The following is a 27,061-nucleotide window of genomic DNA, read 5'->3' as shown; positions in this document are numbered from 1 at the left end:
GGGCTGATGATTAGACCTAAAATATTTCCCCAAATGTTGATGGTAAAAACTAAGATTTAAAAGTAAGTCATGAAAAAGGCATTTTAAAATGTCACAGTTTACAGTATATCAAAAACATGTGGGCAAAACGGGGGACCTACCCAAAGAGGTCTAGGCATGTATGCTAATCACCCATTGTATACTACTTGCAATGGAAGTTATTATGGAATGTTCAAAACAATACAAAAAATTAAACCCTGGCAACTTTTCAGACAGTAGCCTTTCAACTGGCCAGTATATTGGGAATCAAAAATGACTGTGACAGTAAGCGATACAGTCGGTAGAAAAGTGTGCACTTGGACCTGCAATATAAATGCAACTTTCAAAAGCAAAAACCACACAAACATGTCTTATGCAGGAGGAGATTCCTTCATTTATTCGTCATAAGCCTGAAGGTTTTTCTCGACTGACCACAACCAATGACAACTAAATGGTGCAGAAGAAGCAAAAGAAAAAGTAGAAGGAATAGCTGAATAGACCAAGAAATGAGACTGTTATCCCTGAAGTATTTTTGTTCTCATCCAGAAGGTAGTAAAGATGATGTGGTGCCCCAATTAGTTTTTCTTGACAATCACTGGTTTGGCACAAATATATGGACTCAGATCTACGCAGTTGTCATCATGCCACTCTTCAGCTGTAACAAAAAAAAAGAAACAAACAAAATAACTATGATATGAAATTATCAGAAGTATGAATTGTGATTCCTTTTAGACAAAGCAAAGAAATGAGATCATTTTTACTTGAGGCCTCAATGTCCACACAGTCTTCGGGTGCTGTAAATTCATCTGGCTGCCCAGTCTCAAATGCAGTGAAAGTTCCAGTGCTGCCATCAGTCCAAATGAAATCACCCTCCTGGAAAATAAAAAGTCCCATTTGAACAAGTCCCAAGAAAACGGTTGCTGATTTGAGCTTGTTTTGACTTCATGCTGGGAGCAGGGTCGTGGACAACGTGGTCAGGGGTTCGGAGCGTGATTGTCAAAAATATCGTTTCTCCTGAAAGCTAACTGCATTTATATCATGTCGTTTATAAACGCGGATCTGAGCAGTGTCCACCAGTCAGTGGAGCTTTATGATTTATTTCAACGGCACTGCGGGTTGCCCTTCTCATAAAGACCAAATCTCAACTCAACGCGCTTCAGTTAAGCCGGGAGGACACATTCCTCTCCTATGTGGCAAAGATGTTTCTAGTGATCAGCAACCAACATGAATGTACTGAGCAAGATTTTACCAAGATGGTGTCATGGAATCCAATCCAGGTGTCTTCAAAAGTACCAGCACCTTCCCGAATTATTTTAATAACCACTTGGTTCTCCAGGGCACTGTAGATTGATGCCAGATTGCCACCAAGAATGTTGCATACGCTCTGATGTGAGCAAAACAAGCAAAAGAAGAAAAAAATGCAGTGTGAATCACGACAGTCAATTGTTAGGAATGATGCCGCAACGACGAAGTGAAAGTCTCAAACCTCGGCATCGGCAAAGCTTCTCTCATCATGTTGGTAGATGAAACAGCGATTGTCCAACCGAGTCCAGCCTTTAGGGCGGTATGCACCCGCCATCACCACCTTGCAAAACGTGACAAAAACACGGGCATGGGAAGAGTTCGGTGAGGCCATGGAAGCCAACTTCCGGGCCGCTTCGAGGAAATTCTGGTCCACCATCCGGCATCTTAGGAGGGGAAAGCAGTGCACCACTAACACTGTGCACAGTGAGGATGGGGCGCTGCTGACCTCGACTCGAGACATTGTGAACCGGTCGGCAGAGTACTTTGAAGACCTCCTCAACTCCACCAACACGCCTTCCTTGGAGGAAGCAGTGTCTGGGGACTCCGAGGTGGGCTCTCCGATCTCTGTGGCTGAGGTCACCGAGGTGGTGCAAAAGCTCATCGGAATTCGCCCAATCAGTCTACATGTGCTTAGTGGACATGGAGAAAGCGTTTGACCGTGTCCCTCGTGGAGTTCTGTGGAGGGTGCTTCGGGAGTATGGGGTACAGGAACGCCTGATACGGGCCGTTCCGTCCCTATGCGACCGATGTCAGAGTCTGGTTTGCATTGCCGGCAATAAGTCGGAATCGTTTCCAGTGAGGGTTGGGCCCCGCCAAGGCTGCCCTTTGTCACCGATTCTGTTCATAACTATTATGGACAGAATTCCTAGGCGCAGCCGAACCGTTGAAGGTTTCCGTTTTGGTGGCCTCAGTATGGCATCTCTGCTTTTTGCCGATTATGTGGTACTGTTGGGGCCTTCAAGTGGAGCTCTCCAACTCTCTCTCAAGCGTTTCGCAGCCGAATGTAAAGCGGCTGGGCTGGAATCATCACCTCCAGATCTGAGGCAATGGTTCTCAGTCGGAAAAGGGTGGAGTGTCGGGGAGGAGATTTTGCCTCAAGTGGAGGAGTTTAAGTATCTTGGTGTCTTCTTCACGAATGAGGGTGTAAGGGAGCGAGAGGTCGACAGGCGGATCGGTGCGGTGTCTGCTGTGATGCGGACTTTGTACCGATCTGTCGTGGTGAAGAAGGAGCTGAGCCAAAAAGCAAAGCTCTCACTCTACCGGTCGATGTACGTCCCAACCCTCATCTATGGTCACAAGCTATGGGTTTTGTCCGAAAGAACGAGATCCCGGATGCAAGCGGCCGAAATGAGCTTTCTCCGTAGGGTGTCCGGGCTCTCCCTTAGAGATAAGTTGAGAAGCTCATTCATCCGGGAGGGGCTCAAACTCGAGCTGCTTCTCCTCCACATTGAGAGGAGCCAAATGAGGTGGCTCGGGCATCTGATTAGGATGCCCCCAGGACACCTCCCTGGTGAGGTGTTCCGAGCATGCCCCACTGGCAGGAGACCCCGGGAACGACCCAGAACACGCCGGAGACTATGTCTGCCAGCTCGAATGGGAATGCCTCGGGATCCGCCAGGACGAGCTAGAAGAAGTGGCTGGGGAGAGGGAAGTCTGGGCTTCCCTACTGAAGCTGCTGCCCCCGCGACCCGACCCCGGATAAGCGACAGAAGATGGATGGATGGATGGATGGATGGATAGATGGATGGATGGATGGATGGATGGATGGATGGATGGATGGATGGATGGAGGGATGGCTGGATGGATGGATGTATAATAAAGTCGTTTTATTTACCTTTGTGATGGTCGATTTTGTTGCCTCTTGATGATATGAGTGAAGTTGGCGTGCTTTCTCCGTGATAATACCCTGACTCACATGGTCCCCTGCTAGCTGCTTTTCATTAATCCATATAAACAGAAGTTTTTCAACCTCTTCTATTGCCTGAGACCATTGCTTAGACAACACAGAAACACAGTGGGGTCTTTTTCGGTCCCATAATAGCAAAAGTACTCCACTCAATAGCAAATCCCGTCTGCACTCAAAGGAGGTGTGGAAAACTAGTCCGCCAGCCACCGTGGTGGTGTTCGACCATGTGGTTTGGTGTTCTTCCACCGAAAACTAGTCCGCCAGCCACCGTGGCGCTCCGTGTGGTTTGGTTCGTTTGCCAAAAAGTAGTTTGGATGCCAAGATTATATTCTCGCGAGTTTAACATTCGTAAGGGGAAAAGTTCGTGAGCTAAAGCATTCGTAAACCGAGGTATCACTGTAGATTGATTGCTGGTTTTAATATCAGAAATCAAGAACAATGGACTGTTTGACGTACCATCGCAATTTTTACATTACTTGTGACAATTTGAACTTTTTGTTCAGTATTGAGTAAGGATCTAAAACTTTGACATGCTTGAATTGCTTTTGCGGCCGACAAAATGCTTTGACTTTGACACCGGTGAGATGGTGACCATGGTGCGATGGTGACCATGGTGAGATTCGAGTAGCAAGAGGACGGTTTGCGGGGTGTGGTGTTTCTATAGGTTCGGATCAATCAGTTCATGTCTCGGAGTGGATAAGTGGAATAATCAGGCCGAGGAGGAACACAACAAGCACTAGCTCTCACCTGTTTTTCCAAATCATCTTGACAGGCAAACTACAGACTTAGATCAATGCATTCAAATCTAATGACTCACTGACATACAAGGCTAACTTCCTGAAAGATAGCAGAGCATTGTTGACAACAGTTTTAATTGTGTATGAATGTGGCAATTATTTATCTTTCAGCGCATTGAATTAACACATCATTTGACATGGGATGTAACTTTTGTACGACGTTCAACGAAGGTATAAAACAGCTGCCATTTATCATCTGCCATTCATCACGTGTCGAGAGAGCAACGGTAAGTTTGCCTTCTCATTTTTTTCATTCTGATTTTTATTTTTAACACATGGTCATATACGAACCACGCAAATCCAAATCATTAGAAAACATGACAAATCATTGTATCATCATACAGATGGCTCGTCTTCACCTGCTTGTCACCCTTTGTGGGATCGTTGCACTAAGCCAAGCTGTAAGTGAAAATATGACCCCACAACACTCTTTGAAGTTGTGCTCCCCGAACTGAACATTGTGCATTTTTTCTTTGTCACCTTCGCAGGGCCGTCGTTCAAAATTAGACAGTAGGTAGCTGTGATCGAAACCGTTCACGTGTCGCAACAGAATCATTTGATGCCCAATATTTATGTTACAGATAATCATTGCCCAAAAGGTTGGACTCGGTTGGAGAAGACCTGTTACATCTTTGAAAGCCAGCCCAGGAACTTTGCAGATGCAGAGGTGCAGAAGACTTTTGCAGAGTAGTTGTGTATATAGTTTACTGCTATTGTAATACCCACCAATGTGTACATTCATTTGTTAATAAAACTAGCACAATTATTTTTTTCCTGCTTCTCATTAACCCCCCTGTCCCTTTCCAACCTCCTTCCTTCAGAGCATCTGCAACACTCTTGGCGGTAATCTGGCCTCAATCTCCAATAACGTGGAAAATGCATTTGTTGCTGGGCTGATTCTGGAATCAGGTGGTGCTGTCCCAGCCACCTGGATTGGACTGAATGATGCAATTCTGGTGAGAAGCTGACCGGTACAACATTTCTGATTGCATCAAGTCACTGTGGTTCCCAGACGATGGTTTTGCCACATTGAAAATTAACGCTTGCTTCGATGTCAATCCATTCGGCCGGCATTGCATCCTCAATAATGACCAAATGTTTGCTCCATGATGCTGGCTCAGTTTTAGGATGATATTCCTTTCTGAAATGTCTTACAGGAAGGCGATTTTATATGGACGGATGGTGAGGACTTGAAGTTCGAAAACTTTGGCCGTGGCCAGCCTTCCAACACTGGTGGAAATGAAGGCTGTGTGGAGATTCTACCGGGTTTGTATGCTTAAGAATATTTTGGAAGGAGAATACTGTTGTCCTGATGGGTCATAAAATGCCTTCATCTTGCAATGAGGTCAACCCATGTTTATTTCATGTGTTTATTACTATGTGTTACCTTTTCCGTGAATGTGGCACACTGACTCCATATTTGTGTTTTCGCTTGCAGCTTCAACATGGAATGACGATTTATGCACCAAATCATTTCCCTATGTTTGCGCCAGACCTGTGGACTAAAAAGACTGCCATTAATCAGCCCTCTCTGCTTCCATTTTTCATTGATGACACTGTAGTCTTTCCTTCATCACACAACCTTTGAGCCAACATCTGTGGTGTCATTCAACATTGCTTTGCCGGGTAATTCATTGCTTAATGATTCAGCAGGATCCTTTCAATAAATGAAATTCTTTTTTTTTCTAAGCATACCAATATGTTGGAATGTTGGTTGAATGAGAAAGAGCCAATTGCTTTCTTTTGTCATTTGATCTAATTAGGACAGCTCGGCTGCTTTCCCCATTCACACTAAGAACCGTGTCATCGTTTTTCACAATGGCAACACACACTTTCTTTGAACTCACACACTTTCTTTGAACTGGTGGGGCAGAAATCTGCAATGGGCACTTCATTTTGGAACAAACTTACATGAGAAACACAAAGGGCCAAGTCATCCTGCAAAAGTCCCCCTTGGTTGATATTTTGATATTGTCAATGAAATACGACGTGTACAGATGTGTTATATCCTTTTATAATTGAGAAATAAACACTTTCAACAAAAATATGACAGCTTTACATATTCAAAATTCTCATGTTAATTGTGTGCATCAACCATCAACTCATATAGTTTAAATAAAAATTAAAAATTACAGTTCAAGGACATTTTGTGGATCAAGAAAATACACAAGCAGGGAGCCTGTGATGTTGAGAATTTCTCACACACACACACACACACACACACACACGCACGCATGCACGCACACGCACACGGACACTCACACGCACATGCACGAACACATGCACGCACAGACACATGCATAGACAGTCAACTAATTTGTACATTCACACCACGGCCATTATAAGAGAAGCAGATCTCCACTGATACTACACATTGTGTGGATGAGCCTTGATGATTTCGGGCTGATGATTAGACCTAAAATATTTCCCCAAATGTTGATGGTAAAAACTAAGATTTAAAAGTAAGTCATGAAAAAGGCATTTTAAAATGTCACAGTTTACAGTATATCAAAAACATGTGGCCAAAATGGGGGACCTACCCAAAGAGGTCTAGGCATGTATGCCAATCACCCGTTGCATACTACTTGCAATAGAAGTTATTATGGAATGTTCAAAATAATACTAAAAATTAAACCTTGGCCAACTTTTCAGACAGTAGCCTTTCAACTGGCCAATATATTGGGAATCAAATATGATTGTGACAGTAAGCAATACAGTCGGTAGAAAAGTGTGCACTTGGACCTGCAATATAAATGCAACTTTCAAAAGCAAAAAGCACACAAACACATGTGTTATGCAGGAGGAGATTCCTTCATTTATTCGTCATAAGCCTGAAGGTTTTTCTCGACTGACCACAACCAATGACAACTAAATGGTGCAGAAGAAGCAAAAGAAAAAGTAGAAGGAATAGCTGAATAGACCAAGAAATGAGACTGGTATCCCTGAAGTATTTTTATTCTCATCCAGAAGGTAGTAAAGATGATGTGGTGCCCCAATTAGTGTTTCTTGACAATCACTGGTTTGGCACAAATATATGGACTCAGATCTGTGCAGTTGTCATCATGCCACTCTTCAGCTGTAAGAAAAAAAAGAAACAAACAAAATAACTATGACATGAAATTATCAGAAGTATGAATTGTGATTCCTTTTGGACAAAGCAAAGAAATTAGATCATTTTTACTTGAGGCCTCAATGTCCACACAGTCTTCGGGTGCTGTAAATTCATCTGGCTGCCCAGTCTCAAATGCAGTGAAAGTTCCAGTGCTGCCATCAGTCCAAATGAAATCACCCTCCTGGAAAATAAAAAGTCCCATTTGAACAAGTCCCAAGAAAACGGTTGCTGATTTGAGCTTGTTTTGACTTCATGCTGGGAGCAGGGTCGTGGACAACGTGGTCAGGGGTTCGGAGCGTGATTGTCAAAAATATCGTTTCTCCTGAAAGCTAACTGCATTTATAACATGTCGTTTATAAACGCGGATCTGAGCAGTGTCCACCAGTCAGTGGAGCTTTATGATTTATTCAACGGCACTGCGGGTTCCCCTTCTCATAAAGACCAACTCTCAACTCAACGCGCTTCAGTTAAGCCGGGAGGACACATTCCTCTCCTATGTGGCAAAGATGTTTCTAGTGATCAGCAACCAACATGAATGTACTGAGCAAGGTTTTACCAAGATGGTGTCATGGAATCCAATCCAGGTGTCTTCGAAAGTACCAGCACCTTCCCGAATTATTTCAATAACCACTTGGTTCTCCAGGGCACTGTTGATTGATGCCAAATTGCCACCAAGAATGTTGCATACGCTCTGATGTGAGCAAAACAAGCAAAAGAAGAAAAAAAAAATGCAGTGTGAATCACGACAGTCAATTGTTAGGAATGATGCCGCAATGACGGAGTGAAAGTCTCAAACCTCAGCATCGGCAAAGCTTCTCTCATCATGTTGGTAGATGAAACAGCGATTGTCCAACCGAGTCCAGCCTTTAGGGCAGTACGCTGCAAGACAATTTTAGACCTTTTAGGCGACAACTCCTTCTCGGGAAGGAAGGGAGGTGAGATACGAATCCGAGCGCAAAGCTAAGACTAACCTTTCAATGTCTGACATGACTGTGAGAAGAAAAGCAAAACGGTAAATCACGACTGATGATCAAACGCAATGGCAAATACACGTTCGTTGAAAGTTTTACTTACGACTGCGGTCAACAGTCCACAGATCCCGCAAAGGAGGAGCAAGGAGCGAAGAGCAGATACCATCTGTGCGGTGACAGAAGAAGACAGTTTTTCATTTGTGTCTTTGACCACGAGAGTAATGAGTTGATCATTTTTGGTCATCTATCTGCACGTGGTATTGTTTGAAATATCGCTGTGAGTCATAAATTGGGTTGCGTGAGGTTACCTTTGCAGTGGTGATGCTTGATGCCGAGAATGACACCAAACGCTCCTTTATATACGTTGGGTTGACGTAGTCCTGGAATGTTAAATATGGCAATCATCGTCTTGTCACGTGACGCATCAGACGAGTTCTCCAACAACCTTTGGAAGCCCATTCAAGGTGAGTGAGCTGTTTAGCTTTTTTTGGAGGGGTGGGGGTTAAAAAACAAGGATAACATATTTTTTTCATGTGAGCACCTGTGCAAAAATTATGACTAAATGAAAGGTGACACGTCTCATCAGGTCAAGTTTATTTGTCTAGCCATGAACAATAAAAAAGGTTTCTAAAAAAGGGTTTCATTGATGAATTTGTCACTGCACTTGCAAATTTGCATGATCATTTCATATATTTTTTCGTCAATTTTATTTCTTTTTTTTACGTTATCGCCCCTCTCCCTACTTCTCACACACTCACACGAGATTTGTGAAACAACAGCCGTAAGATGAGAAGCAGGGTGGTGCACCTGCACACACGGGAATGTTCTCTTGATTTAATAGAGCAGCCTGACCGAGTAACGTCAGCATTATATCCATTAAAGCGCAAAACACACCTCGCACACCACGGCACTTGCTTTGGATGGATCCTTACTTCCTTAATTAAGGACACACCCATCCACGTGGTTCTTTGGTATGCCGCTTTCCCAGTCAAATGAAGTCACAATCATTTTCAAAGTATGCGCTTGTTCAATCGCACATTGGTAGACCACAGAAGGAAGGCTTGGGAGTGAAAAAAAAACGCCCGAGCTGGAGGTGATGTCAGACCCTCTTGGAATCTTTATCTTCATAATTACTTATAATTACTCTTCATGGCGGAAGGCGCAACATTTGTTGGATATGCATGAATGTATTCCAACGTCTTGTCACACGCTCTGGCCGACTGTCCTCTTAGCATCGCTTTCACTATTTTCCGAGCTTGCAAAGACATTTCAGCAACACCGTCGGTGAACGCGGACTCAGATGCTCGATTTTCATTCACGCGCATATTTTGTCAATTCAATTCAAGATTTGGTGAAAACATCTTTTTCAGGGTCTCGACAGGATACCACTCAAGCGGAGCACTTTGGAAAGTTAAAAAAAAAAAGGTTGACCCTGAAACATGGCTTGATGCACCCGCATAAACTTAGGTGCGCTTATATTGTATTATGATGCAAGAAAAAGGGTCAGCCATGTTGGCTCCAATTCTATTGACAGTTTCCTACATAGTCATTCTGTCAGAAGCAGGTCCACTTTATTCCCCCAAGCACCCAGTCTAAATTGGTGACGATACACGCCGACTGTCAAGACAAGACAGGAGGCTTTTTAATTTAACACCCTCCCCCCCCCCAATTTTCAATTAGGGAGCCATCATAAATTGATGAGTTTTCTGGCATGCCAAAGCCACCAAATGGCAAATTAGTAATTCGCGGGTGAATCACAATGAACACAAGTTTCCCTGAGATGTAGTACATAGTACACACAATCGTTATCTAATTGTAATCTTGTAAAACTGTTGTGGTGGAACTGATGCATAAAAGTATCTTCTTGCAGTGCTTGAAAGTTTTGAAACCTGAAAGAGGTCAGAGAGAAATATTCCAAAAATATTGAATTTAAGCAGCTCGAAAATAACCAAGAGTTTTAAGTGACAGGGTGGCACTCCTGCGTTAATGGAAATATACTCTTTACTTCTCTGTTAATTACCAGCACGTCACAAGACAAAACACACCCAAGATAATGCATTAGGGTTGGGAGTGATAATTATGGCACACCCAACAAAACAGCATGCTTCAGCTGAAGGCTTGGTATGCCATATATTCATTTTCTTGACGCTGACAAAAGTGGCAAATATCTCCCATCCCGATTCTTAAGAAAATAAAAGATATTCTTATATTAGTGGTGAAACAATAAAATGATGATAACAACAAAGTGAGTGTGTTTATGTTTGCTGGAGAACGTTGAATTTTTGTCTTGGCTCAAAAAGCGATGCACCAGGTGTTTCTCTGTCGACTTTTCGTGAATTTATTGCTCTGCCTTGATGTTATTAGCCTTGTGTGCTTCCTGTCCTGCTTGCAGATCAAACCTACCTTGCTGGTCTGACAGTCTTCATTCCATCATTTATAGTCAAACCATTGTTTCATGGTTTTGTTGCAAGTAAATGTCTTTTTTTACAAACATTAAAATTGTTGGTTTTGTTGATACACGATAATTTTTTGGAATTTACTCCACCTCACGTGACCTCGCTCACTTTCATTAATGCAGAGGCTGTGTTTGAGTCCTAATGAAGACACTCATCAATCTTTTTCTATTTGGCTAATCTTCACAAAGGTAGTGGGGCATACTGGAGCTTATCACAGCAGTCTTCGGGCAGTAGGCAGGGCACACAGTGAACCGGTTGTTAACCAATCACAGTCACACATTTCGACCAACAGCCATTGGCGCTCACAAGCATGCCTGTGAACACTTTAGGTTGTTCCCTTAACCTGCCACGCGTGGTTTTGGAATGATGAAGGAAATCAGATTATCACGCAGCACACCCACGCAGGTGCAAGTGTTACGGGTGTCACAACAGTGACTGTCTTCATCTCCACGATGCTGCTGTATTAATGAAGACGAGACGCGTGGATGTGTCTTTTTATTTCTTTTATTTCTGCAACACAGTATGGCAGAAGGGATGGGTGAAGTCGCATGGGTTTCGTCTTGTGATTAACCTGAATCTCCTCGAGATTGTTCTCAAATGCAAAACATTGTAGATAACAAAACAGAATTAACAACGTGTGATCGTATAGTGGTTATTTACAGAAAAAGAGAATACAACACAAGTTCAGTTATTTACAAGATGTCCCTGAACGCATCATGGGCGGAGACTCGGCAGAACACGCGGTGCGCTTGTAATGGCTGGCGCACAGTTCAACCAGCCACGGACACTCACGGGCAAATGAAACACGACACAAGAAACTAAATATTGTTCAATAAAAACGAAATGAAACAATTATTACCTGCAACACAGTATGGCAGAAGGGATGGGTGAAGTCGCATGGGTTTCGTCTTGTGATTAACTGCGCAATAGAAAAGCACTATGAAGCACATGCGCTCCAAAGTTCCACTCAACAAAACGTGAAGTAAATAATGACACAAAAAGTAATCTGGACTCGAAATGAATAAGGGAACTAATTAGATAACACTAGACAGTACAAAAGGGGAAACAAAATAAGATATTGTCATGAAAATGCGCGTTAATCAAGACCAACAGAAAATTGCGACTCACCCTGAATCTCCTCGAGATTGTTCTGGAAACTATGGGCGGGACATAGTGCCACACTGTGCGCCGTTGCGTCACTTCCTTCATAATTTAATAATCTAAGCGCACAACTCCGTTACATACACCCCCCTTAAATTATGCAGAAGTGAGGCAACATACACACGGAAGACAACAGAAAGACCAACAGGCACAATAGACAAGGTTATCGGGCAAGGATGTACAAAAATGCTGTCTAATTATGTCACTCATCTGACCAACTACGTCAGGTGACTGGAGTAAGGGATCTGTCGCCGGTGTGTCAGGGTCTGTGTGCTCGTCGGAGATGCACTGTACTGGGTCTGGGAAGGAACTCTGTCCCCACTAACATAAGTGGCCTCAGCTCGCACCTGCCCATTCCCCTCTGTACAAACTACATCACCCTGCATAGCACTACATAACTGTGACAGACTGGAGAAAGGTATCTGTTGCTGGTGTATCAGTTGTCTGTGCGCTCGTCGTAGATGCACTGCACTGGGTCTGGGAAGGAACTCTGTCCCCACTAACATAAGTGGCCTCAGCTTGAACCTGCCCATTCCCCTCTGTACAACCTACACCACTCTGGATTGCACTATACAACTGTTACACGGTTGGGAAGCCTCTACCTCTACCAACACACTCATTCAACGGTGTGCTACTTGTTACTTCTAAGGAGCTCATTCTTAGACTTAACACACAAAAACACGTACATGAAAAAAAGTACACCAATTGCAAAACAGCAGGTAGACAATTAACACTCTACATGTATTTCCAAAACGGGGGTCGACACACCGTCCACCGAGTGATGGGACTGCACAGCGTCTTCATTGTGCAGCATCGCGGTCCCGGTCCGAAGTGGAGAGTCACTTGTGAATCCGGGTCACGGCACCAATGTCACGGGTGTCACAACAGTGACTGTCTTCATCTCCACGATGCTGCTGTATTAATGAAGACGAGACGCGTGGATGTGTCTTTTTATTTCTTTTATTTCTGCAACACAGTATGGCAGAAGGGATGGGTGAAGTCGCATGGGTTTCGTCTTGTGATTAACCTGAATCTCCTCGAGATTGTTCTCAAATGCAAAACATTGTAGATAACAAAACAGAATTAACAACGTGTGATCGTATAGTGGTTATTTACAGAAAAAGAGAATACAACACAAGTTCAGTTATTTACAAGATGTCCCTGAACGCATCATGGGCGGAGACTCGGCAGAACACGCGGTGCGCTTGTAATGGCTGGCGCACAGTTCAACCAGCCACGGACACTCACGGGCAAATGAAACACGACACAAGAAACTAAATATTGTTCAATAAAAACGAAATGAAACAATTATTACCTGCAACACAGTATGGCAGAAGGGATGGGTGAAGTCGCATGGGTTTCGTCTTGTGATTAACTGCGCAATAGAAAAGCACTATGAAGCACATGCGCTCCAAAGTTCCACTCAACAAAACGTGAAGTAAATAATGACACAAAAAGTAATCTGGACTCGAAATGAATAAGGGAACTAATTAGATAACACTAGACAGTACAAAAGGGGAAACAAAATAAGATATTGTCATGAAAATGCGCGTTAATCAAGACCAACAGAAAATTGCGACTCACCCTGAATCTCCTCGAGATTGTTCTGGAAACTATGGGCGGGACATAGTGCCACACTGTGCGCCGTTGCGTCACTTCCTTCATAATTTAATAATCTAAGCGCACAACTCCGTTACACAAGGACAGCACGCAAACTCCCGACAAGAATGCTAGAGCCGGAATGGAACTCTGTACATCTGCACTGTAAGCCCGATGCGCTAACCAATCAAACGGCGAGCCGCCCCCGATGTATGCAGAAAAACAAATCATGTATTTGCTTATCCATCTTCCTACTTTTGTTCTTTGTAGGCCTCCGTGATCCTTCATCCAGGGGTATATAAAACGCGCTTGCTCATAGCTGGGCAGATGACTGCGTTGCTAGGTCAAAAAATGTACAGGGTGCACTGGCAAAAGTGGTCCGCAATCACTGTTTCACGGAACACTTGGTATCAACGCACCGAGAAATGTTTTGCGGATAGGGTCATTTGGCCGCAATGCTATTGACAAAGGCCCTTTCCGGAAAAAATCCCACTTGAAATATGTACTTGAAATATGAATGGAGTTACAAATGTCTATTTATTGTACATGAAGACTTTGATACGACAAAAGCATGGCAAAATATGATTGAAATTGTGGTCTGGTAGTCGAGTGATTAGCATGCCGACTTCACAGTGCAGATGTACTGGGTTTGATTCCAGCTCTGGTCTCCCTGTGTGGAGTTTGCATGTTCTCCCCAGGCCCCCGTGGGTTTTCTCCAGGTCCTCTGGTTTCCTCCCACATTCCAAAAACATGCATAGCAGGCTGATTAACCACTCCAAGTTGTCCCTAAGTATGAGTGGCCAAACTCCAAAAATTAACCTCATGTGATATAACGTTTTTCTCTCTCTCTCTCTCTCTCTCTCTCTCTCTCTCTCTCTCTCTCTCTCTCTCTCTCTCTCTCTCTCTCTCTCTCTCTCTCTCTCTCTCTCTCTCTCTCTCTCTCTCTCTCTCTCTCTCTCTCTCTCTCTCTCTCTCTCTCTCACACACACACTCTCTCTCTCTCTCTCTCTCTCTCTCTCTCTCTCTCTCTCTCTCTCTCTCTGACATGGTACACAAGTGATTAGCATATCTGTCTCAGAGCTGTCTGAGTGATCTTTTGAACATATTTAGTATTGCAGTAATCCCAAAGTATTCAAATTAAATTATTTTTATGTAATTGTACTTGCCTTTTATTCCGCACAACATTTTTAAACCATGTACGAGTAACTGGATCACTATTCATTTGTAAAGTATGAGTCAAAACACTGGGAATAATACACTGGCCTTTACTTGATGGAAACAATGTATTTAGCTCAAGTACAGGCACACTTGCGACGCTCGTGAGGATAAAGTGGTTTAGATGTACGCTGCAATCAAGCATACCGTTCTGTACATCATGTATTTGGAAGAACAAGGATACATGAACGATTTGGATGTACACATTTTTTATGTAAATGTAAAAAATGTAAAAAAAAAAAAAACCAGGACTGTAACCAGGACAGTTTTGAAAGGCGCTTATAAATGAAAATGTTGTACTTGTCTTTCTCATTCCACCCAAATGGCTGGTTTGTCCATCCATCCATCCATCCATCCATCCATCCATCCATCCATCCATCCATCCAGCCATCCATCCATCCATTTTCCGTACCGCTTATTCCTCCGCTGGGAATTTGTGTAAACTTACACCTTCTTTATGCGTGTTACCACAATTGGCTGCCACACAATGATTCACCATCACGTTATTTATGTCGTTTTCCTTCTAATTTCGCACTCAACATGGTGTTTTCAGATGAAATAAAAGTATCAAAAATGCACTCGAACTCACCTGTGTATTGTTTTCTCGGTGAGAAGTGTTCCTAATGTTTCGTCACTTCCGTCATTGTCATCAACTCGAAAACAAGACTTCTTGAATATTCAACATTTTAAAAAGTAAAATCTAGCTATATGCGGTGGAATCTTTGTAAAATGCGGTCAGTAGAAGTAATTTGAAGTGATTTTACAAATTATGGACGCAACTTGTCGGGAGGTGTCGGTTGTCCTTTCAGGTGATTCTATTACTCTCACGACCCACCTTCTGCTTCATATCATGTTATTCTTTTTAATTAAAACAATCTGTCTCCCTTTAATATTATAAAAAAAATGATCATATATTTTATTGTGCACCCAAATCGGCCCTGAGGTGTTGGATTCAAACGACAACGTTTCCTTTTTTTTCCAGTCTGGCACTCCACTCGCGAAACCGCATATTTGCTTCTTTTTTCTATTTTAATTTTTTAATATTTTGCTTTTCGGAGATCTTTTCCCCTCGTTTTGCCGTTTGCGTGGAAACCGTATACTGTATTGTACTGCATTGTGTTGATTCACTTTTTTGAAGAATTTGGGTAATTGCAATCACCCTCTCACACGCGCACACCGTCCACTTGTTGCGCACAAAACAAGCAGCCACTAATGTTCACACAATCACACAAAGGAACAATTTAGCGTGTTCCACGAACCTACCAGGTGTCTTATGGGAATGAGAGCACTTGTTGCTATGCAACTTGTCCTGTAGCGCCTCCTAGACGTTGATATTTAATGTTGTTGAGCCATTTAAAGGTGTGATACTGGTCAAAACCACTTGGTGGTATGTTAGCGAACGAGGACCCAGGGACTCCAACTCAGAGGCTTTAATAATAATAATAATAATAATAATAATAATAATAATAATAATAATAATAATAATAATAATAATAATAATAATAATAATAATAATAATAAGTTTTATTTCTAAAGGCCTCTCAAGAACACTTGTGAAAATAGCTTGTAATGGTCTGTATCTCAAAAGTAGAGCACCAAAGGTGAAATGTTTTGTCCATAGCGTTGATAGTTTGTTTAACATGTATCAGAATTTTGTACATTTATGTCCTCCAAAAACTTACATGCTTAATGTTACAAAGGCTTTTTGTAAAATATAATAAGGCACCTATGAATTGAAAAATATTTCCGTGTCTCAAGAACTTGTCGCGTTGTTTGGCTGTTGTCGAAACAAGCGGAACAAGTTGATTCTGACTACAAGAACAATTTTTTGAACTGGTAAACGGGATGAGGAAGAGATCATGTAGTGTTGCACTTTCAATTGCCTCTTGCAGCTGAACATAGAGAGCACCCGTCTTGCAATGCCTCTGAAATTGACAACTTGTCTTTTTTTCACTGAAAGACTTTTTTCAGTATGTGTACAGCAGTGGAGAACCGTCAAGGCCGTAAAACCTTATCTTCTGGCCTAAAAATATGAGAATCACACACTTATGTTAATTATATTTTGTCCATTAATTCATATTAAATAATTCCAAATTCTCTTTCAGCTTCCTTTCATTGCTTTTCGCCGGTTGTGTTGCTTCCAGACGTGTGTTTTCGTATTCAAGCATTTAACCAATCACATTTCAGCCATCATTTGTTATCAGGGTCAGAAATCTACCCGGATGCCTGCACAATCAGTTCTGCAGGACCTGCAGCAAAAAATAAGTGTAGATGAAACTGTTGCTTTAACCAATCAGATTTAGAGTTGGCAATCCAAGGCCTCCTGGAAGTAGCTGGAAATTTGCTCAAATCACAAGCCACTAGAGACATAGCATACTGGACAGAGATAGCACACTGGATCTGTAGTGAGCTGCATAAGAATACACTGTGTATTGTGTTGATTTAATAGCAATTTGGTCAACCCACAATGGCTGAAGGAGGAGAAGAAATGAATTTGGTTGGAGATTTACTATTAAAGCTATTTTGAAGACCGACTTTTCAAGAAATAATGAACATCGTTGATAAAGGTCAATCAGACCACTAAAGATATCACTAAAGGTATCGTTTAGTGGACTTGTAGTAAATCACTCCACTGGTTTACAGTAATGTTACAAGCCCAAATGGCATATTGAGAACATCATAAAAACTGGCTTCACAGTTTCGTATGACAATTCAGAGCATAATATCTTCATGATTTACAGGAGTTCACATTTCAGACAGATTTTTCTTTTTTTTGGTTGATGTTTTTTTCTTTTACTTTTTTTTATGTGATAGGCTGTTTTCATTTCATTGTTCATGTTTCTGGCCTGTTGCAGACAAATCATTGAGCAGCACTTCTTAGTATCATCTACCTTGGCAGAGAAAATGTAAAATCACATTCTAATCCAGCATGGGCAAGTTACGGCCGGCGGGCCACATACGGCCCGTTAGGCTTTTTAATCCGGCCCGCCGAATTTGCCCAAGTTATAGTAAAAACAGTGTCTGAAACTCATGACAAAAAGTTAGTGGACAACAGGGAAGTTAACTGAAAAGTTGCCTGCCCCATTTGTTCACAACTTGAAGCACAATGAGACAACCAATCACATTAAAAAACATTGCCACCAACCATGAAGTTTTTTTTAATGAAGAATGCACCTACTACAAATGCTACCTTGCTTAATTTACGGTAAATGTGCATGGCCATAGATTTTGCTGCAGTAGTCGATTGTCATTGAGATGCACAATGCAACGTTTGCATTGCTTCCTAAGAGCCACGAAGCCCCTTTCATAAGTCTCACGTACACTTCACAGTCACGGTTTAATGTAAATTTACGTTTTGTAGCGTCACATATGTTGTTAGCTTCTTTTGTTGCTTCTGGGCTGAGGTTCGGTGCATCTATTTTGAAAAATGACATGCAATTGCACGACTTTATAACGCTTGATAAAGTCCGGAAGAAAGAAGCAGGCTTCTGATTGGCTGCCGTGCGAGTATGCAAATTTCAACTGCAGGTAGCCTATGTCTGTGTGCTCGGCGACGGTACACGTGTATGGTTTGCGCGTGAAGGCGAGGGTGTCAGTGGCGAGTTTGTTGAGCGCGCGGTCAGGACAAACCATCTATGATTTGGCGGAATTTAACACAAGTAGGTATTATTGAGCTTGAATATTTCGTTGTGTAATAATATGTTTTGAATGTTGAAAGTGATTCAATTTTTCAATAAATGTTGATTTCTTTAACTTTGCCCCTTCAATGAAAACTTATTAAAAACAGACGCAATCTTGATAAATCACAGTGCATGTTATTTTAATCTATTTCCATTTCCTCCTCCAAGTATCTGCGAAATAGTATGTAAACGCCATATTCCTTGAGACAAATTTATTAACTGATCAGGGATATTTTTCACATTTGAAAGACAGTTACTAAATTGGGTTGTAGTATTCTTACTGTGCTATGCGGTTTGTACACACTACATTTAAAGGACAACCGGCACCATTTTTTTTGGTTTCCCACTGACATCAGAAAAACGTTTTATAGCATCTAAAATACCCAAATCAGGCAGGCTGATATTTTTAGTTAAATGAAAAACACCAATAAAAATGATTTCAAAATGAATCCGGAAATGGCCAGTTTCAGAAGGTCCCACCCCTTTGTTCGTGACATCATGCCAAGACGTCTTGCCTTGCTCGAGAATCAAAACAATGGCTTCAGATTCGGAGAAGATGTTTTCTTGTTACTCATCCAGTTATGAATATAATTCAAATAGTTCTGAAGAGGAAAGCATAAATGTTTGCAATTGATTCAAGGAGTCCTCCCATATCAATTCGAGACGTCAATGACAGCAATGTAGCACCCGTTGGAAATGGGCTGATTTGTCAGCTGGGAATTTGTGTCAGCAAATATCAAATAGTTGTCTTGGTGCAACACACAACGATTCACCATGGCGTTATTTATGTGGAAGTCTTAAAACGTAAACTATAGCTATATGCTGTGGAATCTTTGTAAAATACGCTCAGTCAAAGTCATTTGAAGTGATTTTATAAATTATGGACATAACTTGTCAGGAGGCGTCGGTTGTCCTTTAATGCTTTAGGTTTAGTATTTCTGGCCCAAACACTCCCTCCAAATGCTCCTGGCCCGGCCCCTCTATCAAATTTTAGAACCCAATGCGGCCCGCGAGTCAAAAAGTTTGCCCACCCCTGTTCTAATCAATGAAATATCTCCCAGGCGTTTGGGTACAACCGTTCACCACATAGTGTGAAATTTTTACTGTCGAGACAGAAACTTTACTTTGCCATGAAGAAATCTATGTATCGAATTTATGGTCACTTTCCAGGGCCAACACAAGATAGTCACCAGTGGATTTGCTTGTCATGGCGAGTAAGAATTATGAAGCTTTGAAGTTTGCCTTCACCACAAGTCGTTTAAAGTCCTACTCCTGTCTATAAATGTGATTTCTCTTCTTTTTTTTTTGTTTTGTTCATACCTATTGTACCGGAAGCACAAAGTGTTTCCATATACTGTATATTGAAGAGAAGTAAGCCAGCCTTGTTGTATTCATCCCCGCGAACAAACATGAGACGGGCAGTCACCAGTTTCTGTCAGTGGCCAAGCGAAATGGCATCCATCCATGGCAGACTAAGAGGTTCGTTGTACTTGCCTTGACTCGTGATCAATACATTCACGGACATAAACCTACTTTTCTCAGTGCTTATATATCATTTAAGAGTCCCCTTTATTCATTAATTGTCAGCAAAACATTAGGCAACCGTCAGGGACAGTGTGGGACTTGGAACGTCCCAAGTTGTCTAGTTTTGTGACGAAATGACATGAATTCCAAAAGACCTTTTCAATATTTTGTAAAATGTTAATTGCTTAATACTATTTATATAATAATAGTAGGTATATATTAACTTAAAGTTCATCAAATTAAAATATTATCTTCAAACTTGACTCACAAATGAAAATAATAAAATATGTTAATCAATTCACACACCCCAAAAATTAGATGCCTGCTTTTATATTTCAGCTCGTAATTAGTTGAAAGTGTTTAGATATGTTATCTTGTCATGAACCTTCCACACCCACAGCAATACGGTCCCTTATCTCAGGTTCTTATCTTGGTGTTATGACATTAAATCACCACATTTTTTTACCCCAGTCGCTGCTCACTCTGGAAAAGTCAATCCTGACTTTTCCAGAACCATTTAGGCAGAGCGTGTTCATATGAACATACCTAAATGTATTTTTAATAATAATAATAATAATACATTTAATTTTAATCGCCTTTCAGAACACTCAATGACACTTTACAATCAAAAAACAATACACAAAACAATAAAACCATAAATAAAATTATAAATAATAAAATCGCTGATTGAAATAGACTATGAATGCAATTTTAAACAGATGGGTTTTGAGGTGGGATTTGAAAATAGGGAGGGAGTCAATATTACGGATGTTGGGTGGAAGTGAATTCCAGAGTTTGGGAGCAGAGCGGCTGAAATCTCTGCATCCCATCGTGGTGAGACGGGCAGAGGGCACATAGAGGTGAAGGGAGGATGAGGATCCGAGGGACCGAGAGGGAACGGAGATTTGAAGCAGATCAGACAGATAGGGAGGGGCAAGGTTCTGCATGGCTTTGAATATAAACAGAAGTACAGTGAGACCTCAATTTACGAACTTAATTGGTTCCCAGACAGAGTGTGTAAGGCAAAAAGTGTGTATCTCAAAAATAATAATCCCATAGGAAACCATTAAAATGGGAATAATCCGTTCCCGGGTTTCCATAAAATATACTTTTCAACTAAATAAGCCTTAAAACTACACACAACATACCTTATTCTATGTATAATAAATGTGCTATTGTATTGTAATGAAAGAAAGACACTGCATTGTATCATAAAGTCCCTTCGTTTACATCTGTGATGGTAATTTATGGCTTGATGGAATGGCGTTGGAGGTCGAAGGTCAAAGGGAATTGCTGTTTGGAAAGAGAGGCGCATTACATGGCGACTGTAATTAAAGAAATAAACTGTGCTGTAAAATAAAGTTTTATTTACCTTTTTGATGGTCGTTGATGGCTTATGGAAGGAGAGTCACCTTCCATAAGGACTGTTGGTAACCTGTGGTGCTGTTCGGTCGTGTGCTTCCGCCGAAGATCACTCCGCCAGCCGTGGTGGGTGTGTATTATGAAAATAGTCCTTATTATAAGGTTTGATTTTCATAAGTTTGACGTTTGTAAGACAAAAAGTTTGTAAGTTGAGGTGTTTGTAAGTTGAAGTCTCACTGTACAGTAAAGTCTCGTTATATCGATATCGGATATATCGATAGTCCCGGTTATATCGATACTATTTCTATGCACGCACGGAGAAAATTACATGCAAACAGGGCCGGATATATCGATAGTCCCGGTTATATCAATATTTTTTCGGACTCCCTTGAATATCGATATAACGAGACTTTACTGTATTTTGAATTTGATCCGATGTTTATGATGACAGGGAGCCAGTGGAGCTGCTGGAGGGCAGATGTGATGTGGTGAAAGGAGGGGGGTTTTGTGATGATCCGGGCTGGAGAATTTTGGACTAGTTGGAGTTTATGGAGAAATTTCTGATTGACACCGATGAGAAGTGAGTTACAATAATCGATGCGGGAGGTGACATGACTGTGGATAAGGATAGCAGCGGATTGAGGGGTCAGAGAGAGACGGAAACGATTGATATTATGGAGGTTGAAATATGCAGACCGAGTTATGTTATTTATACAGTAGTGAAAGGATAGTGAGCTATCGAGGATGACACCCAGGCTCTTGACCTGAAGTGAGGGGGACACGGTTGGACTGTCAATGGTGAGAGAGAAACTGTTTGCTGTGTGTAGGGTGGATTTGGTACCGACAAAGAGAAGTTCAGTTTTTTCGCTGTTAAGCTTGAGAAAGTTATGCAAAAGCCAGCATTTAATTTTTATGAAATCAAAATATAATCAAAACAGAGTTGAAGACAACGGAGCTCACGAGTAGGATGTCGTAAGCGCCGAAAGGGCTTTTCTACCTGTGCTGTTGGTTTTCCAAATAGGTTCAAATGTAGGATATAATTAACAATAATAGAATAATATATGATGAATACAGGTAATAATTAATAACATTAATGCATTTCAAAATGAATTTATTTGTGTTCATATGTAGTATACGCTCGGCGTAAATGGGTTAACATAAATACATGCACACTATTAGTAGTTGTCAAAGTTCTTCAGTTCTCAAGGGTCAAAAGTGCACATTACCGGATTGATGGAGTCAGGGAGCGCATGACGATATTCTGCAAACGCAACAACACCCCCACACAGAAATTCTCACCTGTGTCGTCAAACCATACTTCACATTTAATTGCATACTTACAGACGTATTGCATACTTAAGTTAAAAAAGCATTCACTGCTCACTATGTTCAAAGACAAGTTTGTCAAATATGTGAGAATATTTCTCTTTAATTGGTGAATGTTTGGGTGTGAAATTGGAACTGAGCCAAGTATTTTTGTGCACACTTATGGAAATATTGACCTAATCAGCTCAAACAAGCCTACAATTCCTGTTATATATCATGACCCTTCATGTTTGATATATTGAAGTGAAGAAGGCCAATGTGGAGGTTAATGGATGTCGTGGAAGACGACACGAAGGGAAAGCGCAACACAGGCTTAGATAGATGCACCTGATTCCATGAAGGGAAAAGTCAAAAGAAAAAGAAAATGATGACGTTCCTTATTTTGTATTGCTTCTACTGCTTGAAGAGCCACTGATGCAGTGATGCAGAGCTCAACCCACCTGTGGGTTGAGCTCCCCCTCAGGGAGGAAATATATTTTCTTGTCTGATAGATGATTTAATTCACCTGAACTTGTCTGACGTGTCATGCGACACGGGGACAACATTCCAAGACTGTCAACCCAATGTATAAAACGTTTTCCAGTGGCCGTTTTTGGCATTCAAGAAACCAGACTCCAAAGGTAAGCATCCTCAATTGTATATTCAACCTATTTCCCCACCACTCATGTATATGAAAATATTTTTACAAAAAAATATTCTCACACCTGCTCAAAAAAATCTGCTTCACAAAGCTGATGATTTTTTTCAACCATGTGATCCAAATCATTCTTTCATTGCTCAGATGGCTCGTCTTCACCTATTGGTTGTCCTTTGTGTGACCGTTGCACTGACCAGAGCTGTAAGTCGAAATTTGACACATTGATAATTTTGTTTTGCTCTCTGAACTGAACAATTATCCTCTTCTTCTTCATCACTTTCACAGAGGTCCAACCATCCAGAAAGTAGGTCACGATATTTACTGTAAATCCCGCTCCCGCTTTTAATATTGCGACAGTCATTTGATGCCCAACTATCACATTGCAGCTAATCAGTGTCCCAAAACCTGGACTCAGCTGGACAAGTACTGTTACATCTTCAAAAATGATCCTAGGACCTTCTCTGATGCAGAGGTATGCAAGGCATTCAAACAGGATATTCGTATAAAGTGTACTGCAATTAACATGTGTTGACACTTTGTGCAACGAGTTTAAATTCTGGTTTGATTTCATTTTTCCCCCCTTCAGAGCGTCTGCAACCTTTTTGGTGGGAATCTGGTCTCAATTAACAGTGCCAAAGAAAACGCACTCGTGGTTGAACTGATTCGGGAAGGAGCTGGTTCTATTGTAAACACCTGGATTGGACTCCATGATGCAATTCTGGTGAGAAACCGATCAGTACAAATGTTTTGATTGAATCAAGTTACCGTGTTGACCAGATATATTTTTGCCACATAGAAAATTAACGCATTGTTTCAGGTTAAGTCTTGTCATCAACTTCAAGAAAGGTGGTGTGACTTTGTTTGTTTTTTGTTCATTGTTGTTGTTTTATCACCTCAAGGGAGGAGAACCTGTCCCCGTGGAACTTGTCCTGTAAATTCACCTTGAGATTGACACGTGTTAAATAGTTACAGCGAACACGTGTTGAACATGTACAGCAAAAACGGAGATCGACTCAAACTCCATATTGCAAGCATAGTCTTTAGGTGTCTAAAATGTGACATTTTCTTACACAGGAAGGCGATTTCGTTTGGACCGATGGCGAAGTTGTTAATTTCAGGAACTTTGCCGCTGGTCAGCCTGACAACTTTGATGGAGATGAAGACTGCGTCAAGATTGATGAAAATGGTTTGTATGCTAAGAATATTATGAAAGGAGAATAGCATGTATCCGGATGTGTCATAAATGTCTTTTCCTATTGCAATAATGTATCCCAATGTTTATTTCATACAAGTACATGTAACGTTCTCTGTGAAGGTGGCACACTTAACCCTTTTTTTGTCTTTTTTTTCCTTGCAGGCTCAGTCTGGACTGATGAGGTGTGCACCAACTTAAAGGCATTTGTTTGCATCAGACCTATAATCGAAAAAGACTGCCATTAATCACCCATCTTTCCATTCTTAACATCAATAATAATATATATATTGACTTATGCTAAGTTTGCGGTGATTTCTGTGGGATTCTTCAACATTCGTGACAGGTTCATTCACCCGTTCATGATTGTCACCATAAGGCAGCCTATCCTTTCAATAAATTCTGAGCATTAAAATATGTTTGAGTGTTATTCCACACCCTCTTTTGTTCTTAAAAATATAGAACAACACCTCTCCGTGAGTCGTCACCTTACCGTGGTGGAGGGGTTTGTGTGTTCCAATGTGATCCTAGGAGCTAAGTTGTCTGGGGCTTTATGCCCCTGGCAGGGTCACCCATGCCAAACAGGTCCTTGGTGAGGGATCAGACAAAGTATGACTCAAAAGACCTCATATGAAGAAAAACATAAATAGATTTGGTTTTCCCTTGCCCGGACGCGGGTCACAGGGGCCCCTCTTTGGAGCCGGGCCTGGAGATGGGGCTCGTTGGCGAGCGCCTGGTGGCCGGGCCTAGACCCATGGGGCCCGGTCGGGCTCAGCTCGAAGAGGAAGCGTGGATCCCCCTTCTCAAGGGCTCACCACCCATGGGAGGGGCTAGAGGGGTCGGGTGCATTATGAGCTGGGCGGCAGCCAAAGGTGGTGTCCCTGGCGGTCCGATCCTTGGCTGCAGAAGCTAGCTCTTGGGACGTGGAACGTCACCTCTCTTGCAGGGAAGGAGCCCGAGCTGGTGCACGAGGTTGAAAAGTTCCGACTAGACATAGTTGGGCTTGCCTCCACACACAGCCTGGGTTCTGGTACCAGCCTTCTCGAGAGGGGTTGGACTCTCTTCCACTCTGGAGTTGCCCACGGTGAGAGGCGTAGAGCAGGTGTCGGCATACTCATTGCCCCCGGGCTCGCAGCCTGTATGTTGGGTCACCCCGGTAGATGAAAGGGTTGCTTCCCTTCGCCTTCGGGTCGGGGGACGGGTTATAACTGTTTTTTGTGCATGTGTACCAAACAGCAGTTCTGTGTGCCCAACCTTTTTAGAGACCTTAGAGGGTTTGCTGGAAAGCACTCCCGCTGGGGACTCCCTTGTTCTGCTGAGTGATTTCAATGCTCATGTGGGAAATGACAGTGAGACCTGAGGGGCGTGATTGGGAGGAACGGCCCCCCCGATCAGAACAGGAGTGGTGTTTTGCTACTGACCTTCTGTGCTCGACACGGGTTGTCCATAACAAACACTTTATTCAAACATAAGGGTGTCCATACGTGCACGTGGCACCAGGACACCCTTGGTCGCAGTTCGATGATCGACTTTGTAATCATATCATCGGATTTGCGGCCGCATGTTTTGGACACTCGAGTGAAGAGAGGTGCGGCGCTGTCAACTGATCACCACCTGATGGTGAGGAGGCTCCGTTGGTGGGGGAAGATGCCAGTCCGACCTGGCAGACGCAAACGTGTTGTGAGGGATTGTTGGGAACGTCTGGAATCCCCTGTCAGAAGGAGTTTCAACTCCCACCTCCGGCAGAACTTTACACATGTACCGGGGCAGGCGGGTTACATTGAATAGACCATGTACCGTACCTCCCTTGCTAAGGCGGCAAATCGGAGTTATGGCCGTAAGGTGGTTGGTGCCTGTCGTGACGGCAACCCCGTACTCGCTCGTGGACACCAGTAGTAAGGGATGCCGTCAAGATGAAGAAGGAGTCCTATCGGGCCTGTATGGCCTGTGGGACCCCTGAGATAGCTGACAGGTAACGATTAGCCAAGCGGAACGTGGCCTCAGTGATCACCGAGGCAAAAACTGGGGCATGGGAAGAGTTCGATGAGGCCATGGAAGCTGACTTCCGGACCGCTTTGAGGAAATTCTGGTCCACCATCCGGCGTCTCAGGAGGGGAAAGCAGTGCACCACTAACACTGTGTACAGTGAGGATGAGGCGCTGCTGACCTCGATTCAGGACGTTGTGAACCGGCGGGCAGAGTACTTCGAAGACCTCCTCTACTAAACCAACACGTCTTCCTTGGAGAAGGCAGTGTCTGGGGACTCTGAGATGGGCTCTCCGATCTCTGTGGTTGAAGTCACCGATGTGGTTAAAAAGCTCCTCGGTGGCAAGGCCCCGGCCGGGGGTGGATAAGATCCGTCCAGAGTTCCTAAAGGTTCTGGATGTTGTGGGGCTGTCTTCGCTGACACGCCTCCTCAACACCGCATGGTCATCGGGGAGAGTGCCTCTGGATTGGCAGAGTGGTGGTGGTCTGATCGAGATTAGAGAATAAGAGGTTATCATATTTAAAAGTTTCATGCTGACTTCTGGGTCATGGAGTAAGAAGCACGTCTGCAGAGCTCCTCGATCAACTTGAGTAACGCCGTACTTTATTAATATTTTGACAAGCTGCAAAGTGTATTTTAAGGCGTTAAAGAAATGCCCAAAGCAATCAAAAAGTCGGCTCTGCGGATTGAAACAACCCAATCCGATGGGGAGGAACTCGACATCGACGGCTGACACGTACCTGGTGAGCCCCAGCCGAACGAAGCCGCAGCTAATTTAACAACGATCCTGCAAGAATTAAGGGCGTTCCGGCG

At 42.6% G+C, this 27,061-nt stretch overlaps 4 protein-coding genes, 1 long non-coding RNA gene and 1 pseudogene across 5 annotated transcripts; 2 read left to right on the top strand and 4 right to left on the bottom strand.

Annotated features, from left to right (window-relative positions):
- Positions 1-389: 389 nt before the first annotated feature.
- On the bottom strand, positions 390-1,597 carry LOC148903183 (galactose-specific lectin nattectin-like). Its single transcript, XM_089006442.1, has 4 exons — positions 1,505-1,597; positions 1,268-1,402; positions 780-891; positions 390-673 (listed from the first exon to the last, which is right to left on the bottom strand). Exons 1-4 carry the CDS (start codon positions 1,595-1,597, stop codon positions 594-596), a joined length of 420 nt encoding a protein of 139 aa, XP_088862568.1. The 3' UTR covers positions 390-593.
- Positions 1,598-4,370: 2,773 nt separating this feature from the next.
- On the top strand, positions 4,371-5,720 carry LOC148903182 (galactose-specific lectin nattectin-like). The gene is made up of 6 exons (XM_088997669.1): positions 4,371-4,427; positions 4,515-4,536; positions 4,608-4,693; positions 4,848-4,982; positions 5,184-5,292; positions 5,465-5,720. The coding sequence occupies exons 1-6, from the start codon at positions 4,371-4,373 to the stop codon at positions 5,530-5,532; spliced, it is 477 nt and encodes a 158-aa protein (XP_088853795.1). The 3' UTR covers positions 5,533-5,720.
- A 1,098-nt stretch (positions 5,721-6,818) lies between these two features.
- On the bottom strand, positions 6,819-8,353 carry LOC148903181 (galactose-specific lectin nattectin-like). The gene is made up of 6 exons (XM_088997668.1): positions 8,213-8,353; positions 8,110-8,128; positions 7,935-8,017; positions 7,695-7,829; positions 7,208-7,319; positions 6,819-7,102 (listed from the first exon to the last, which is right to left on the bottom strand). Exons 1-6 carry the CDS (start codon positions 8,351-8,353, stop codon positions 7,023-7,025), a joined length of 570 nt encoding a protein of 189 aa, XP_088853794.1. The 3' UTR covers positions 6,819-7,022.
- Positions 8,354-11,053: 2,700 nt separating this feature from the next.
- On the bottom strand, positions 11,054-13,413 carry LOC148903180 (uncharacterized). The gene is made up of 2 exons (XR_016115159.1): positions 11,694-13,413; positions 11,054-11,484 (listed from the first exon to the last, which is right to left on the bottom strand). It is a non-coding gene; the product is annotated as an uncharacterized LOC148903180 (long non-coding RNA).
- Positions 13,414-22,996: 9,583 nt separating this feature from the next.
- Positions 22,997-24,680, top strand: LOC148903179 (galactose-specific lectin nattectin-like). The gene is made up of 7 exons (XM_088997670.1): positions 22,997-23,052; positions 23,214-23,270; positions 23,355-23,373; positions 23,456-23,541; positions 23,656-23,790; positions 24,144-24,255; positions 24,427-24,680. Exons 2-7 carry the CDS (start codon positions 23,214-23,216, stop codon positions 24,507-24,509), a joined length of 492 nt encoding a protein of 163 aa, XP_088853796.1. The 5' UTR covers positions 22,997-23,052; the 3' UTR covers positions 24,510-24,680.
- Positions 24,681-24,939: 259 nt separating this feature from the next.
- Positions 24,940-26,797, bottom strand: LOC148903178 (uncharacterized; annotated as a pseudogene).
- Between the last annotated feature and the right edge of the window lie 264 nt (positions 26,798-27,061).

Source organism: Hippocampus bargibanti, linkage group LG01, assembly GCF_051943395.1.
Source record: "Hippocampus bargibanti isolate YZ-2025 linkage group LG01, ASM5194339v1, whole genome shotgun sequence".
NCBI classification, from domain to species: domain Eukaryota; kingdom Metazoa; phylum Chordata; class Actinopteri; order Syngnathiformes; family Syngnathidae; genus Hippocampus; species Hippocampus bargibanti.
The sequence above is the reverse complement of the archived record's forward strand: the minus strand, read 5'-3'. Positions and strand labels throughout refer to the sequence as shown.

Excerpts from the sequence above, each read along its gene's own strand:
- LOC148903181 (XM_088997668.1), bottom strand. The coding sequence starts at position 8,353 with ATGACCAAAAATGATCAACTCATTACTCTCGTGGTCAAAGACACAAAT. Across the intron at positions 7,830-7,934 it reads GAAGCTTTGCCGATGCTGAG|AGCGTATGCAACATTCTTGG; the intron begins GTTTGAGACTTT and ends TGCTCACATCAG. Across the intron at positions 7,320-7,694 it reads GATTCCATGACACCATCTTG|GAGGGTGATTTCATTTGGAC; the intron begins GTAAAACCTTGC and ends TTTATTTTCCAG.
- LOC148903182 (XM_088997669.1), top strand. The coding sequence starts at position 4,371 with ATGGCTCGTCTTCACCTGCTTGTCACCCTTTGTGGGATCGTTGCACTA. Across the intron at positions 4,983-5,183 it reads GACTGAATGATGCAATTCTG|GAAGGCGATTTTATATGGAC; the intron begins GTGAGAAGCTGA and ends AATGTCTTACAG. Across the intron at positions 5,293-5,464 it reads CTGTGTGGAGATTCTACCGG|CTTCAACATGGAATGACGAT; the intron begins GTTTGTATGCTT and ends TTTCGCTTGCAG.
- LOC148903179 (XM_088997670.1), top strand. The coding sequence starts at position 23,214 with ATGGCTCGTCTTCACCTATTGGTTGTCCTTTGTGTGACCGTTGCACTG. Across the intron at positions 23,542-23,655 it reads GGACCTTCTCTGATGCAGAG|AGCGTCTGCAACCTTTTTGG; the intron begins GTATGCAAGGCA and ends TCCCCCCTTCAG. Across the intron at positions 24,256-24,426 it reads CGTCAAGATTGATGAAAATG|GCTCAGTCTGGACTGATGAG; the intron begins GTTTGTATGCTA and ends TTTTCCTTGCAG.
- LOC148903183 (XM_089006442.1), bottom strand. The coding sequence starts at position 1,597 with ATGGCGGGTGCATACCGCCCTAAAGGCTGGACTCGGTTGGACAATCGC. Across the intron at positions 1,403-1,504 it reads GAAGCTTTGCCGATGCCGAG|AGCGTATGCAACATTCTTGG; the intron begins GTTTGAGACTTT and ends TGCTCACATCAG. Across the intron at positions 674-779 it reads TGTGGACATTGAGGCCTCAA|CTGAAGAGTGGCATGATGAC; the intron begins GTAAAAATGATC and ends TTTTTGTTACAG.